We start from the raw sequence: 17938 nt of genomic DNA, 5'->3' as shown, positions 1-17938 counted from the left end.
TAATTTGTCTGTACCTGAACATACTGCTATGCGGGAGTATATCAGAGAATCTTTGGAAAAGGGTCATATTCGCCCCTCTTTGTCTCCACTGGGGGCAGGGTTTTTCTTTGTGGGCAAAAAGGATGGTTCATTGAGACCTTGTATCGACTTCTGAATAAGATTACAGTTAAATACCAGTATCCGTTACCTTTACTGACTGATCTGTTTGCTCGCATAAAGGGGGCGAAATGGTTCACTAAGATCGATCTACGTGGTGCGTATAATTTGGTGCGGATTAAGCAGGGGGATGAGTGGAAGACCGCATTTAATACGCCTGAAGGCCATTTTGAGTATTTGGTAATGCCTTTCGGTCTCGCGAATGCCCCTTCCGTTTTTCAGTCCTTTATGCACGATATTTTCCGTGAATATCTGGATAAATTTATGATTGTGTATTTGGACGATATTTTGATTTTTTCGGAGGACTGGGAATCTCATGTTCAACAGGTCAGGAGAGTTTTTCAGGTTTTACGAGCTAATTCTCTTTTTGTGAAAGGCTCAAAGTGTATTTTTGGGGTTCAGAGAATTTCCTTTCTGGGATATATTTTTTCCCCTTCATCTATGGAGATGGACCCTGTTAAGGTTCAGGCTATTTGTGATTGGATACAACCTACTTCTCTAAAAAGTCTTCAGAAATTCTTGGGATTTGCTAATTTCTATCGCCGATTCATAGCGGGTTTTTCTGCCATTGCTAAACCTTTGACTGATTTGACCAAGAAGGGTGCTGATGTTGCTAATTGGTCCTCTGCGGCTGTGGAGGCCTTTCGGGCGCTTAAGCGTCGCTTTTCTTCTGCTCCTGTGTTGCGCCAGCCTGATGTGTCGCTCCCGTTCCAGGTTGAAGTAGATGCTTCCGAGATCAGAGCAGGTGCAGTTTTGTCGCAGAAAGGTCCTGACTGCTCAGTGATGAGACCATGTGCGTTTTTCTCTCGAAAGTTTTTGCCCGCTGAGCGAAATTATGATGTTGGAAATCGGGAGCTCTTGGCCATGAAGTGGGCATTTGAGGAGTGGCGTCATTGGCTTGAGGGTGCTAGACACCAGGTGGTGGTCTTGACTGACCACAAGAATCTAATTTATCTTGAGTCAGCCAGGCGTCTGAATCCTAGACAGGCACGCTGGTCGTTGTTTTTCTCTCGATTTAACTTTGTGGTTTCATATCTGCCTGGGTCTAAGAATGTGAGGGCGGATGCCCTCTCTAGGAGTTTTGAACCTGACTCGCCTGGTGATTCCGAACCTACTGGCATCCTGAAGGATGGGGTGATATTGTCAGCTGTCTCCCCAGACCTGCGGCGCTCTTTGCAGGAGTTTCAGGTGGATAGGCCTGATCGCTGTCCGCCTGGTAGACTGTTTGTCCCTGATGACTGGACCAGTAGAGTTATTTCGGAGGTTCACTCTTCCGCGTTGGCAGGTCATCCTGGAATTTTTGGCACCAGGGATCTGGTGTCTAGGTCCTTCTGGTGGCCTTCCTTGTCTCGAGATGTGCGTATTTTTGTGCAGTCTTGTGATGTTTGTGCTCGGGCTAAGCCCTGCTGTTCCCGGGCCAGCGGGTTGTTGTTGCCCTTGCCTATTCCTAAGAGGCCTTGGACGCACATCTCTATGGACTTTATTTCTGACCTTCCTGTTTCTCGTAGGATGTCCGTCATCTGGGTGGTGTGTGACCGTTTTTCCAAGATGGTTCACTTGGTACCTTTGCCCAAATTGCCCTCCTCCTCTGAGCTGGTCCCTCTATTTTTTCAGAATGTGGTGCGTTTGCATGGTATTCCTGAGAATATAGTGTCTGACAGGGGCACTCAGTTTGTGTCTAGATTTTGGCGGGCGTTCTGTGCCAGGATGGGCATCGACTTGTCTTTTTCGTCTGCATTCCATCCTCAGACTAATGGCCAGACTGAGCGTACTAATCAGACCTTGGAGACTTACTTGAGGTGTTTTGTGTCCGCTGATCAGGACGATTGGCTTGATTTTTTGCCATTGGCAGAGTTTGCCCTTAACAATCGGGCTAGTTCTGCCACTTTGGTTTCTCCATTTTTTTGTAATTCAGGGTTTCACCCTCGCTTTTCGTCCGGTCAATTGGAGTCTTCGGATTGTCCTGGAGTAGATGCTGTGGTTGATAGAATACATCAGATTTGGGGACAGGTTGTGGACAATCTGAAGTTGTCCCAGGAGAAGACTCAACAGTTCACTAATCGTCATCGGCGTGTCGGTCCTCGTCTTTGTGTTGGGGACCTGGTTTGGTTGTCTTCTCGATTTGTTCCTATGAAGGTCTCGTCTCCTAAGTTTAAGCCTCGGTTTATCGGCCCTTATAGGATTCTGGAGGTTCTCAATCCTGTGTCCTTTCGTTTGGACCTCCCAGCATCTTTTGCTATTCATAATGTTTTTCATCGGTCGTTATTGCGGAGGTATGAGGTGCCGGTTGTTCCTTCTGCTGATCCTCCTGCTCCTGTGCTGGTTGAGGGTGAATTGGAGTATGTGGTGGAAAAGATCTTGGACTCCCGTGTTTCCAGACGGAAACTTCAGTATCTGGTTAAGTGGAAAGGCTATGGTCAGGAGGATAATTCTTGGGTGACAGCATCTGATGTTCATGCTCCTGATTTGGTTCGTGCATTTCATAGTGCTCATCCAGATCGCCCTGGTGGTTCTGGTGAGGGTTCGGTGCCCCCTCCTTAAGGGGGGGGTACTGTTGTGAATTCTGTTTGTGGGCTCCCCCGGTGGTGTTTTATGGTAGTGCCACTTATTTGCCTTCTTCTATCCTTGATCACCTGTTGCCACCCATTAGGGGAGTTTCCTATTTAAGGCTGCTTGGCTGCTGGTCCTATGCCGGCCAACAATGTATCAGTAGCATTCTGTTGCATTCTCCTGCCTCAAGCTCCTGTTCAGCTAAGTTGAATTTTGTTTCTTGTTTATGCTATTTTTGTCCAGCTATCTGCAATGTGACTCTCTGTAGCTGGAAGCTCTCGTGGACTGAAATTGCCACTCCAGTGGCATGAGTTGTCACTGGAGTTTTAAAGTAATTTCAGGATGGTGTTTTTGAGTAGTGTTTTGAAGTTGACCGTGAAGTAACTCTTTCCTGTACTTCTGCTATCTAGAAAGCGGACCTCACTGTGCTAAATCTGCTGTTCATCCTACGTATGTCTTTTCCTCTTGACTCACCGTCAATATTTGTGGGGGGCTGCTATCTCCTTTTGGGGTTCATCTCTGGAGGTAAGGCAGGCCTGTATATTCCTCTGATAGGGGTAGTTAGATCTCCGGCTGGCGCGTGGTGTCTAGGGCATCGTAGGAAACACTCCCCGGCTACTTCCAGTGTTGTGTCAGGTTCAGGTCACGGTCACTTTAGTTCCCATCACCCGAGAGCTAGTCCGTTCGTTATTTTGATTTCCCTGCCATTGGGGAAATCATGACAGTGGACATGCATATTCTAGAATACCCGATACGTTAGAATCGGGCCACCATCTAGTAAATAAATAAATTTATAAAAATAATTAAACTCACCTTCGACAGCCGGAAGCCGACTTCAGCGTGGAAGCGATGGGAGTGCATGGCATCACTGCTGTGCGCCCCCAGGCACGTGCACACTGACGTCAGCTACTGGCTACTGATTGGCCGGCAGCGTGTATTGCCACTCATGGACTCCATGCAGGGCCGGACTGGCCATCGGGCAGTTCTGGCAAATGCCAGAAGGGCCGGTGGCAGTAGTGGGCCGCTCGAGTGTGCCGCTGTCGGCACACTCCCCCCGCTGTCGGCGCACTCCCGGCCCCGCATTCAACACAGTTGAATGCATTGATGGAGGAGAGAGCGTCTGCCGACGCTTCCTCTCCCATCATTCCCCGCTCTGCCTGCCGCTGACACTACAGGTGCGCGATGACATCATATCATCGCGCACCTGCTGTGTGACCGGGCGGGCAGACTGCGACCGCTGAGACCAGAGCCAGAGCAGCGCGGGGCAGGAGGAAAGGTGAGTAGAGTGTTTTGTTTTTTTTTATCAATGAGTGATGACTGGATTGTGGAGCTATTGGGGGGGGGGGGGCTGTGCTGCATTCCATTCTATGGGCCTCTGCTGCATTATATTCTATGGGGCTGGCTGCATTCCATTCTATGGGCCTGTGCTGCATTATATTCTATGGGCCTGTGCTGCATTCCATTCTATGGGCCTGTGCTGCATTCCATTCTATGGGGCTGGCTGCATTCCATTCTATGGGCCTCTGCTGCATTATATTCTATGGGCCTGTGCTGCATTCCATTCTATGGGCCTGTGCTGCATTATATTCTATGGGGCTGTGCTGCATTATATTCTATGGGCCTCTGCTGCATTATATTCTATGGGGCTGTGCTGCATTCCATTCTATGGGCCTGTGCTGCATTATATTCTATGGGCCTGTGCTGCATTCCATTCTATGGGCCTGTGCTGCATTATATTCTATGGGGCTGGCTGCATTCCATTCTATGGGCCTGTGCTGCATTATATTCTATGGGGCTGGCTGCATTCCATTCTATGGGCCTGTGCTGCATTATATTCTATGGGGCTGGCTGCATTCCATTCTATGGGCCTGTGCTGCATTATATTCTATGGGGCTGGCTGCATTCCATTCTATGGGCCTGTGCTGCATTATATTCTATGGGGCTGGCTGCATTCCATTCTATGGGCCTGTGCTGCATTATATTCTATGGGGCTGGCTGCATTCCATTCTATGGGCCTGTGCTGCATTATATTCTATGGGCCTCTGCTGCATTATATTCTATGGGGCTGTGCTGCATTATATTCTATGGGCCTGTGCTGCATTCCATTCTATGGGCCTGTGCTGCATTCCATTCTATGGGCCTGTGCTGCATTCCATTCTATGGGCCTGTGCTGCATTCCATTCTATGGGCCTGTGCTGCATTCCATTCTATGGGCCTGTGCTGCATTCCATTCTATGGGCCTGTGCTGCATTATATTCTATGGGGCTGTGCTGCATTATATTCTATGGGCCTGTGCTGCATTATATTCTATGGGCCTGTGCTGCATTCCATTCTTTGGGCCTGTGCTGCATTATATTCTATGGGGGCTGTGCTGCATTACATTCTATGGGGGCCGTGCTGCATTACATTCTATGGGGGCTGTGCAGCATTATAGTCTATGGGGGCTGGCTGTATTACATTCTATGGGGGCTGAGCTGTAATGCTGGATACAGCTGTAATTATATGTTATATAGTCGTGTTACACTCCCCTCACTTCTTGTAGCCTACAAGTGTACAAAGATATTATACAGTCACCATGTGACAAGTGGGCCTGTGTGACTTCAAATGCCAGGGCTGAATTTTAGTCCCAGTCCGGCCCTGACTCCATGGGTCTGTGCACCGCCATACACTTCAACTGTACATCAAGTTGAAGTTTCTGCTGGCGTCGGTGGGCCCGATCGCCACCTCTGCGACCACAGTCATTACGCCCTGGATCTCTACTTACGCATACACATATAGTGCCAACATTTTGCAACTTTGTAGTTCTGAAGCCAGTCCAGGCCTGTTCCGCCAACTTTTAGGAGAAGTGGGTAGAGCTCTGGCAGGAGGGAGCGTAGCCAAGCACACCTAGCAAATTAAATCACAATATACACCACAAAAGTATGGCAGCCATTGACTTAAGTGCATCACTGGTGTGGCACATGGCTGCTGGAAGGTACACCAAATTCATTAAAGGAAAATGTGTCAGTTTTTATCTTTTAATAATAATTGATAATTATATAAATATTTATTTTTAACACAAAATAAAGCGTACTGCTTTAATATTTATTCTTTTTACTAATTAATTCTTTAGCCGCTGGAGGCTGCCATTTGGATTTGCTGGTGTGTAAATGTCTGAGCAAACACTTAATGCAAATACGGCAGCCCCTGGCTACAGGAGACTGTGGTCAGTGTCTGAACTCACCTCCTATACTATGGCTGTAAGAGTTGTGAACTGGGCATGCTCCCAGACTGGCAGTTCACAGCGGTTGGGGAAGAGAGACACATGTGTCCACATTTACTGCTGTCGCAATGTGAGCTAGCATTACAATAGATTTCCATGACACGTCAGCAGCTCTTACACCCAGGTTTTTCAAAGTTTAAAATATCAAAAAACTGTTTAAAGAATTTTTCATATACACTATTTGAAAAAAAAAAAAAAAAAAAAAAATGTAAATATTTTTCATAAACATGAAATCTTTAAGGCTGGTTTCACACTTGCGTTTTGATCTGCAGCGTTTTTTAAAAAAACGCATTTGGTGAAAAAATGCATGTAAACGCGTTTAAATGCTGTTTTTTTTTTTAGACGCATGCGTTTTTGCATGCAGAAAAAAAAACGTGGCGTTGACGCGTTTACATGCGTTTTTTCCTGCGTTTGCGTTTTTTAAACGCATGCTGAGAAGTGTGTGACAGCTGCCAATCAAAATCAACTAGAAAACCCACTATTAATAGAATTAGCTAGGGTTAGGATCCCTAGGGTTAGGGGTAGCTTTTTATTAGAAGAATGTCCTGGTCACCAGGTCACTGATAAGCCACCCCCCACCATCAAGGTGATAAAGGGACCCAAACCCTAACCCTAACCCTACTCCTAAAACTACCCCTAACCCTACCCCTAGGGATCCAAACCCTAACCCTAGGGATCCTAACCCTAACCCTAACCCTACCCCTAACCCTAGGGATCCTAACCCTAACCCTAACCCTACCCCTAACCCTAGGGATCCTAACACTAACCCTAAGGGTTAGGATCCTAACCCTAACCCTAAGGGTTAGGATCCCTAGGGTTAGGATCCCTAGGGTTACTAGGGATCCTATCCTTAGGGTTAGGATCCCTAGTAACCCAAGGGATAGGGTTAGGGTTTTCTTGTTTTTTTGTGTGTTTTCTTCTGTTTTTCTATAGAAACGCATGCGTTTATAAAAGCATGCAAACGCATGTGCTTAAAAACGCATGCGTTTACATAGACAGGAATACATTTTTTTGCCGCGAATAAACGCATGCGTTTTTTAGCGCTAAAACGCAGCATCAAAAAACGCAAGTGTGAAACCAGCCTAAGCACTTTGCAATTGTTGAATTCTTTATAAGACACATATAAGCCATAACTTTTTTCATTTTTCAGTCAATATGACCATATGAGGGCTTGTTTTTTTTTATGCAGGACGAGTTGTACTTTTCAGTGATACCATTGATTTTACCATATAGTCTACTGGAAAACAGGGGAAAAAAAATCCACGTGCGGTGAAACTGAAAAAAAAAAAAAAAAAAGTTCAATTTCACAATTTTTTATTTTTATTTACCATGTTCACTAAATGCTAAAACTGACCTGGCAGTATACTTCTCCAGGTCATTACGAGCTTCCAGATATAAAACATGACTAGGTTCTTTACTGAAGTGGTGAAAAAAAAAAAAAAAAAAAAAAATCCAAAATTTGCAAGAAGAAAAAAAAGTTGCCATTTTCAAAGACCAGTAGCATCTCCATTTTTCAAGATCTGGAGCTGTGTGAGGGCTTATTTTTTTGAGCGCTAAACTGATGGTTTTATTGGTACCGTTTTGGGGTAGATATGATGTTTTGATCACCTGTTATTGCAATGCTGAGAGCAAAAAATTTAATTCTGGGGTTCCGATTTTTTTTTCTCGTTACGCCATCTATTGAATTAATTTACTTTATATTTTGATATATCAGACGTTTCTGAATGCAGCGATACCAAATATGTGTATTTTTTATTTTTACTTTGAATGGGCTAAAAGGGGGGTAATTTGAACTTACCATATATACTCGAGTATAAGCCGACCCGAGTATAAGCCGACCCCCCTAATTTTGCCACAAAAAACTGGGAAAACTTATTGACTCGAGTATAAGCCTAGGGTGGAAAATGCAGCAGGTACCGGTGAATTTCAAAATTAGAAATAGATACTCCATACCATTCATTATGGCCCCATAGATGCTCCACATAAAGCTGTGCCATATATAATGCTCTGCACCGTTCATTATGGCCCCATAGATACTCCACATAAAGCTGTGCCATATATACAATGCTCTGCACCGTTGCCCCATAGCTGTGCCATATAGTGCTCTGCACCATTGCCCCATAGCTGTGCCATATAGTGCTCTGCACCGTTGCCCCATAGCTGTGCCATATAGTGCTCTGCACAGTTGCCTCATAGCTGTGCCATATAGTGCTCTGCACCGTTGCCCCATAGCTCTGCCATATAGTGCTCTGCACCATTGCCCCATAGATAGCTGTGCCATATAGTGCTCTGCACCGTTGCCCCATAGCTGTGCCATATAGTGCTCTGCACCGTTGCCCCATAGCTGTGCCATATAGTGCTCTGCACCACTGCCCATAGATAGCTGTGCCATATAGTGCTCTGCACCGTTGCCCCATAGCTGTGCCATATAGTGCTCTGCACCGTTGCCCCATAGCTGTGCCATATAGTGCTCTGCACCACTGCCCATAGATAGCTGTGCCATATAGTGCTCTGCACCGTTGCCCCATAGCTGTGCCATATAGTGCTCTGCACCGTTGCCCCATAGCTGTGCCATATAGTGCTCTGCACCGTTGCCCCATAGCTGTGCCATATAGTGCTCTGCACCGTTGCCCCATAGCTGTGCCATATAGTGCTCTGCACCACTGCCCATAGATAGCTGTGCCATATAGTGCTCTGCACCGTTGCCCCATAGCTGTGCCATATAGTGCTCTGCACCGTTGCCCCATAGCTGTGCCATATAGTGCTCTGCACCACTGCCCATAGATAGCTGTGCCATATAGTGCTCTGCACCGTTGCCCCATAGCTGTGCCATATAGTGCTCTGCACCGTTGCCCCATAGCTGTGCCATATAGTGCTCTGCACCACTGCCCATAGATAGCTGTGCCATATAGTGCTCTGCACCGTTGCCCCATAGCTGTGCCATATAGTGCTCTGCACCGTTGCCCCATAGCTGTGCCATATAGTGCTCTGCACCACTGCCCATAGATAGCTGTGCCATATAGTGCTCTGCACCGTTGCCCCATAGCTGTGCCATATAGTGCTCTGCACCGTTGCCCCATAGCTGTGCCATATAGTGCTCTGCACCGTTGCCCCATAGCTGTGCCATATAGTGCTCTGCACCGTTATTGCCCCATAGCTGTGCCATATAGTGCTCTGCACCGTTGCCCCATAGCTGTGCCATATAGTGCTCTGCACCGTTGCCCCATAGCTGTGCCATATAGTGCTCTGCACCGTTGCCCCATAGCTGTGCCATATAGTGCTCTGCACCGTTATTGCCCCATAGCTGTGCCATATAGTGCTCTGCACCGTTGCCCCATAGCTCTGCCATATAGTGCTCTGCACCGTTGCCCCATAGCTGTGCCATATAGTGCTCTGCACCGTTGCCCCATAGCTCTGCCATATAGTGCTCTGCACCGTTGCCCCATAGCTCTGCCATATAGTGCTCTGCACCATTGCCCCATAGATGCTCCACATAAATCTGTGCTGCTGCTGCAATTTAAAAAAAAAAAAAAAAACACATACTCACCTCTCTTGCTTGCAGCTCCTCGGCGCCATCTTCCCGGCGTCTCTCCGCACTGACTGATCAGGCAGAGGGCGGCGCGCACACTATATGCGTCATCGCGCCCTCTGCCTGAACAGTCAGAGCGGAGAGACGCCGGGAAGATGGCGCGACGCCTGGCGTGTGGAACGAGGACAGGTGAATATGTCATACTTACCTGCTCCCGGCGTACCGCTCCTTCCCCCTGCCTGTCTTCGGTGCCGCAGCCTCTTTCTCTGTCAGCGGTCACCGGCACCGCTTCATTAGAGAAATGAATAGGCGGCTCCGCCCCTATGGGAGGTGGAGCAGCCTATTCATTTCTCTAATGAGCGGTCCCACGTGACCGCTGAACAGGGGAAGAGCTGCGGCACCCGGAGACCGTGGGACGTTGCAGGGGGCGGCTTATACTCGAGTATATACGGTATGTTAAACTTCTGTTTTTTTAACATTTTTTCTACTTTTTACTTGGACCAATAGTACCTTTAGGAGACTTGAAGCTGCGATCATCGGACAGGGGCCTAACAGGTAAGGAGGCCCACTGACATTTCTAAAGCAGGTGAAATTGCGTATTATATGGGCTATTGGACTGCAAAGGGTCCAAATGTTCTTGCATAGGGGCCCCCCTTGTCTGTGTCTGCTCCTAAGTTGTAGTAACCAAACAGATAATTACGTTTTATTTTTACAGCAGTTTAGATGATGAAAACCAATGTGATAGCATGTCATGGGCAACAGACTTTTTTTTTTTTTTTTTTGAGACCCAAGAATCACTGTCACAATGTAAAAATAAGCAAATACCTGCAGCATACAACTGTCCAGTTTATCCAAAATAAAGCGCTGTCTTGGTCTCCAACAGGTGAATGGAGCCAATAGCTATGGTCAGTGTATAGCCGGGATCCTTCCTGCTGCACATGCCAAATGTGTTCACAAAATGTGATGTAAATAACACAATTATATATAACTTCTCATTACAGAATCACACCGGCCATACCTTTTCTGCTGCTCTATCCTGATCTTCATGTGAAAATCCTCCAGCTCCAGCAGCATCACCTCCAGCTAACATTGCAGCATCAGTGGTAGAAGAAGATCTAGGTCGACCTTGGTGATGGTGTAACACCGCAGCTAAGCCACCATCCATTGGTGGTGGACGTCGAGGAAGATGAGGGCTTCCTCCACGCAACTGCTGATGATGATGATGAGCTGTGTCCCCAGGACCACTCTTGCTCCGGCGCCCTCCACCATGCTGACCAGAGCCTCTTTTGACGGAAGGACGGGAGCGGATTTGTTGCAGTACACGGTTAAAGGCAGTTGGACGTGCTGGTAAATCATGCAAAGAGACAGCATAAGACACTCGATGCATTTCTGGAGATCGCTCTTTTTCATCTGCAGAGTCGTGGTCTGAAGAAGACAGGGGGGCAGTTATGGATGTTTGGGGAGTTTGAGGTCCAGGGGTTGAGCAAATGGCAGTGGGTTCTGAAGCTGCCTGATGGTCACGCTCTCTTGAACGACGACGGCTATGGAAGAGGTGCTTCAGTCCGTGTCCAAACATGGATCCTTCAGAAAGCTGTTGGATTTTCTGTAGGGAAATATGGTTTGTTAGACAGGGTTTTATCAATGATGTATTATAAGATAATTAACCAAAGCTAATATGCTCCACGCATGACACATTAAGAACTACAGTCTATTTAAGCAGCAACAGTTCCATCTATACAAGAAGTCCATTACATCGGGTACAAAGAAGCACAGCCTTATACGTGAACACCAGTTTGAGCTATGAAGCTGCTTCTGCACTACAATACAGTGTACATACTCATATGCTATCAAGTCTGGAAAATGTGCTCTTCAGATTGGGCTAAGCTTTGGTATAGACCCCAACTCTAATAAGGCGCATTTCTTGCAATATAGTGCCCCACTAGAGTGCTGTTTAAGCTCCATACGCACTGGAGATTGCCAGACCTGAAATCCTGCAGTCTGAGAGTTTACAGCTGGCCGGAGTCAGCAAGAGAATGTCACATTACATCCATGAAAAATTTACAGTCGGCTATCAAGTTCCCAGTCTGGTGTCTGAGCTCTGGGCTAACCTGCGATGCCGACAGGAGAGGACAGCAAAGGGATGTAAAGCAAGGCGTGACAGTCTGCGAAACAGAGCGTCAGTGGAAAAAGCTGAATATAAGCAAGAAAGACAGGAAGATATAGCACTACAGGCTGAGAAAGTGTGAGGAAGTGTGCGAGAAACGCTGAGAAAGTGATAGTGAGCGGAGAGATTAAGTGTATGACAAAAGAACATAGGATTGTGTGACAGCGAGAAAAAAAAAAAAAAAAAAACACAGACAAGCACACATGAATAATTAATACATCATGATGGCTTGGTCAAGAAAGCAGCAGTTCAACAGGATCCCTGCTCCCCAGCACTCAGACATTAAAAGGTCACCATGCATTTAATAATAATAATAATAATAATAATAGTAATAATAATTATATATAATCTCTCTTTGTACCTGTCTCATCCTTCTTAGCAGTAAACTAAATGTTCCATGGGAAGAATTAGAAAATGGAAGTAGGATTAGCGTCTATGCTGCTAGAATAAGGATCCACAGCTAAAGCTGTGAGCAAGAAAAACCTTAAGAACATGTTGGAACATGCCACAATTTCTGTCAATCAAATTTGTGGGAAAAAGCATCTCTGTGCCTCGTAAGGAAGGAAGCCCTTCGGAGTCTGAGGGTGCAGTATTGTAGAGATACACATCATTGGTAATCCTGCAGAGTGCAGAAAGCCAAAAAAAGGACCAGTCGAGAAAGCAATGACCTTTTGTGGCTTACCCTCCTTGTGGAGTATGTCAATGACTGCCTTCTGGATATCTGTCAAGTCAGCAGTCTTCCCCATGATTGTGGAGCCTACTGAAACAGACTAAGGGGGCCTTTTTAAAAGCATAGGAAGTCTTTGCAGGAGTTTTTTGTTAATTATTCTAATTTACTGAGATAATGACTCTTGGGTTTTCATTGGCTGTAAGTCATAATCATCAGCATTAACAGAAAAAAAAAATCACTGTGTGTAATGACTATATAATATAGGAGTTTCACTTTTTATATTGAAGAACTGAAATTAACATTTTGATAATATTCTAATCTTGTGAGACGCATCTGTATATGTTGTCCATGGTTTGGACAGCATGTATCTCTTAACAGGTTCCCTTTAAACCAAAGTTTGTAATTGACGTATGAAATTAAGAAGGTAGCACTCTTACTAGTACTACATGGTGCACTTTTTCCCCCGTGAACACGTTACATAGGAGAGACGGATCACAGAAAGTAGTGTTCATTTTTAAGTCTAATATGTCCCATCTGACATAATAAGTGTTATATGAGGAAAACTAGAAGTGCTTATAGCATTACAGCCATGTGCTATTTGTGAGAATGGCAATTTCACTGCAGGTCATTGGTTTCCTAGCCCTAGCATTACAATAAATGACATTCTGTAGTCAAGTGTGACCACAGTATGGACACTAAGCAAGGACTGAAATGTTACATATTCTCCCTGACAAGCACTGGCCATTAACTACAGGCAGATTTATAGGAAGTTTTGCTTTCTCCAGTACAAATCTGTCTGAAACTTGCAGTATTTGCAATATTTGTATGGACATATTAAATCAATGAATGATGCAGACTCATGCTTATTGCATTTGTATTAACCAATTAGCGGCATTTGCTTTGATATGTAAATTAATCATAGTATTATTTAAAATAAACTTCACGGCCTCCTTCTAATATCATGGACACATCCATTTTTTCCACGGACTCTTTACAGACTGGAAGGCTGACAACGTTACGGTCACACTGCGCTTTATGTAAGCTCTGGATGTGCAATTTTGCGGTGCTAACTATGTTTAGTGTTATACATATTAACAGCCTATGGCAGATATTTCCTGGTCACGTTTTCCCACACAAAAATGTGTTAAATGTATGCGTGCTAGATTTCTTTGTACAGTTCCTAGCAGCATACGGCACCTTCTGTTACAACTAAGCTTCATCCAGATTTAATAAATCTTGTTGAAAATATACATTTGCAATAAGAGTAAAAATTACTTATTTTGCTTTCATGTTTTTTCCCCCATTTAAGTTTGGTGGGTGAGGATTAGAGAAGCTCCAAACCTAGCGACTCTCATATCTGTCTACATATTATGGGCTAGTGGTTGGCGTAAAGGCCAATAAACTGTTAGGATAGAGGTGTTAAACCCTAACGCCTTGTTCACACATTCAGTATTTGACATCAGTATTTGCAAGCTAAAACCAGGAGTGGAACAATCAGAGGAAAAGTATAATAGAAACACGTCACCACTTCTGGTTTTATCACCCACTCCTGGTTTTGACTTACAAATACTGAATGTGGCCTAAAGCTAGTAATACCCTCAGCACGAGCAGTTAGTGCAGCAATTGGGGACTTCAAAGATTCAGCCTATTGGTACACTCAGGCCAGGTGGACTATGTATCTTCAGTCACAAGTGCTAAAAATTGCACTGAAATTCTCCAAAATTAAAGGATAAGGCCCAATCGATTCTGGTGGCACTGCCATATGACAAAGAAAGCTCAAACACAATGATAATACGATTTTTTGTGCGATAACTTGTTTACATACAAAAATATAGTTAAAGAAAAAAAAAAATAAAAAAAATCATGATATTTATTAACTTGATTTCCATATCATGCATCTTACTAACAGCCCACTCCACAGCTCTCACACCAAAGACAGCCAGCAAAACTTTATTCTCTTTCCAGCGTCTCTATGGAAACAGCTACAGAGCCAAATAAGTTCAGCACTCCAGCACCTTGCGATGCTCTGCAGAGGAATGCATTTGCTGACAACTGTCTACCGTATGGCTGAAATGCTCCTTCTGGTTAATCTGGATGTCTTTGGTCATTATATATTCATATGAGATGCAGAGAAAACCATTGATCGCTGTTTAATGTAGAGAGAGTGCTTGATCAATTGTGCTGAAGCGTCTCCTTTGGGCCACTGTTTGGCCTCGTTGGATAAAGTACATATTTTACCAATACAAACATTGATGAATTTGGGCTGTCGAATGATAACAGTCACTATTAGTACAATCTAATCTGTGTTACTCATCGCACCAGAATGACATCTACATACTGGTACTGAAGTAGAGTCACGCTCCGCCGATCCAGGTATATGGACTGGGGACTGCGAAGCACATTTTGGTATAAAGCAGATTTATCAAGACTCCACAGTGTGTGTTACAGACACTTTGGCAGTGATCTCTATGTATACAAGAGCCCTATATACAGGGGCCCTATACAGGAGTCCTATGTACAGACACCCCATGTACACGCCCTATACAGGAGCCCCATACAGTCATACCATACAGGAGCCCTATACTGACATCCCATACAGGAGCCCTATACAGACGCCCCATACAGACGTCCCATACAGGAGCCCTATACAGATGTCCCATACAGGAGCCCCATACAGACGCCCCATACATGAGCACCATACAGACGTCCCATACAAAAGCCCCATACAGGCATCCTATACAGGAGCACCATAGAGATGCCCCATACAGGAGCCCTATACAGACGTCCCATATATGAGCCCCATACAGACGCCCCATACAGACGTCCCATACAGGAGCCCCATACAGACGTCCCATACATGAGCACCATACAGACGTCCCATACAAAAGCCCCATACAGGCGTCCTATACAGGAGCACCATAGAGACGCCCCATACAGGAGCCCTATACAGACGTCCCATATATGAGCCCCATACAGGTGTGCTATACAGGAGCACCATAGAGACGCCCCATACAGGAGCCCTATATACACGTCCCATACAGACGTTCCATATATGAGCCCCATACAGGCGTCCTATACAGACGTCCCATATATGAGCCCTATACAGGAGCACCATAGAGACGCCCCATACAGGAGCCCTATATACACGCCCCATACAGGAGCCCTATACAGACGTCCCATATAGGAGCCCTATACAGGTGCACCATAGAGATGCCCCATACAGGAGCCTTATATACACGTCCCATACAGGAGCCCTATACAGACGTCCCATATATGAGCCCCATACAGGCATCTTATACAGGAGCACCATACATGAGACCTATACAGGAGCCCTATATACACACCCCATACAGGAGCCCCATACACACGCCCCATACAGGAGCCCTATATACACACCCCATACAGGAGCCCTATATACACACGCCCCATACAGGAGCCCTATATACACACGCCCCATACAGGAGCCCTATATACACACGCCCCATACAGGAGCCCTATATACACACGCCCCATACAGGAGCCCTATATACACACGCCCCATACAGGAGCCCTATATACACACACCCCATACAGGAGCCCTATATACACACACCCCATACAGGAGCCCTATATACACACACCCCATACAGGAGCCCTATATACACACCCCATACAGGAGCCATACAGGCGTCCTATATACACGCCCCATACAGGATCCCCGTACTGGCTAGCTTATGGATTTCCCACCCCGATCCATGGCATTGTCTGCAGTAAGAGGTCATGCATGATACTACCTTGAGGTCTGGCGGCTTAGTCCTTGTGATGACAGGGGGTGCTGGGCTAACAGATGCTCCTGCAGAGCCCGAGTCCCCAGGTGCTGGGCTGTCGGAGCCTCGCACTTCCATGACAGTTGATGGCGAAAGCGCATCTTGTGCAGCCACCTCCTCAGGGTGCAGCTCGTCTGACTGGCAGCGCTTCATGTATCCAGAGGGGGCACGGGGCAGGTGGGGGGCGCAGCGGAGCCGGGCACCATGTAATAGGGCAGGCCAGCAATGGACAGGTAGAATCACCACAAAGGCAGGGGAGAAGGTCACCTCACGCACTGGGGGAAGGTGGCAGCCACAACTTCACATGACAGCCCCAGCTCAGCCACACACCTCAGCACAGTGGCCTCCCGGCCGCCAGCAGGAACACATCCGTTATGTGCAATGCAATGTGCTCCGCTGCATCCACACATCACACAGCTGCTTCACACACAGCAGGCACTACACACAGACACTGCGGGCTAGGCCATAGGAGGGCTGGAAGGCGGAAGAGGCCCTGACGTCTGCTCCATGCCCCCCAGGCCGCAATGGCTCCCGGGGGCCCCGGCTCCTACGTCCGCACTTCTCTCTGCAGAGCCTGGGGTGACCAGCGCTCAACCTATCTTCCAAGACTGAGCGACACTGCTTATACCCAATGGCAAGAGAACGCTTAACTGTGCTCGTCCAATCAGGAATGGGGGCGGGAACTTGGCCAGTTTCAAGGTGGGTTGAGATGCGGGAGCTGTCACAAGAAGGTGGTGCTGTAGGGGCTTTAGGGAGAAGGATTCAGTGCGGACTGCGAGGGGTCATTATGGGATTTAGGGCGACACTAGAACTGATACGGCCTCATAGCGAAGGCAGGAATAGGCCCCCGCTTTATTCACAGAGAACAGAAAAGGCAAACAGTATAACGCCCTCATGCAATCCCAAAGGTTAGCTGGCTGTGTGACATGTCCGAAGAAGCAGCTTGGGGGCGTTAGCTAGCACAGCAGGAGAACAGGGCTTACAACCCAGTGGGCCTCCTGAAGGCTGCTACAGATGTGCTTATACCAAGGGATGGCGGGAGACCCGAGGAGCTGCCCTACACAGAGAAAGAGGAGCACGTCCCGCAAAGTTTTTATCCTGAGCTTGAGGCCCCTATGCAAGAAATGTGTCTGGGCCCCTCTCCTGTTATGGTGACAAAGCTATAGAGACACACACACACACACACACACACACACACACACACACACACACACACACACACACACACACACACACACACACACACACACACACACACACACACACACACGTATATTACATAGTCTCCTTTATTATGTATATTGCCTTCACTTATTACACAGTGCCCTCTCTTGTTATGTACAGCACCGTCCCTTACATATGGAGCCCTGCCTTTGTTACATATCGTCCTGTCTTGTTAGATGTATAGTGCAATGATGGCTGATGGAGCATGGGAAAGCTAATGGAGGAGCTGACAGTCTGGTCATCTGGTCAGATGCTGCTCCATCAGCAGTCATGTTATATCTAACAACAGAAGACTCCGTGTAATAAAGGGAGGGTGCTGTGAATAACAAAAATAACAAGAATACACTATGTAAGAGACAGTGCTGTATATAACAACAGAGGAAGCTATATAATAAGGGACAGAACCAAATATAACTAGAGAGGATGGTACGCAATAAGGGACGGTGTTATACATAATGAGGAAACTTTGTAACTAAGGACAGTGTAATACATAATACGCGAGTACATTATATACTAAGGGACTGTGCTATACATAATAAGTGAGTACACTGTATACTAAGGGACTGTGCTATACATA

General features: G+C 46.3%; 1 protein-coding gene across 1 annotated transcript in view; it reads right to left on the bottom strand.

Moving 5' to 3' along the window:
• The window catches only part of TMCC2 (transmembrane and coiled-coil domain family 2), an 82266-nt gene extending 65522 nt beyond the window's left edge, over positions 1-16744 (bottom strand). The window contains exons 1-2 of the mRNA XM_077295091.1: positions 16105-16744; positions 10516-11100 (exon numbers count right to left, since the gene is read on the bottom strand). Coding sequence (XP_077151206.1) covers positions 10516-11100; positions 16105-16290 — 771 coding nt within the window. The 5' untranslated portion in view covers positions 16291-16744. The remainder of the gene's footprint in view (positions 1-10515; positions 11101-16104) is intronic.
• Between the last annotated feature and the right edge of the window lie 1194 nt (positions 16745-17938).

The sequence above is a fragment of the Ranitomeya variabilis genome, chromosome 3 (genome assembly GCF_051348905.1).
Source record: "Ranitomeya variabilis isolate aRanVar5 chromosome 3, aRanVar5.hap1, whole genome shotgun sequence".
Lineage (NCBI taxonomy): Eukaryota > Metazoa > Chordata > Amphibia > Anura > Dendrobatidae > Ranitomeya > Ranitomeya variabilis.
The sequence above is the reverse complement of the archived record's forward strand: the minus strand, read 5'-3'. Positions and strand labels throughout refer to the sequence as shown.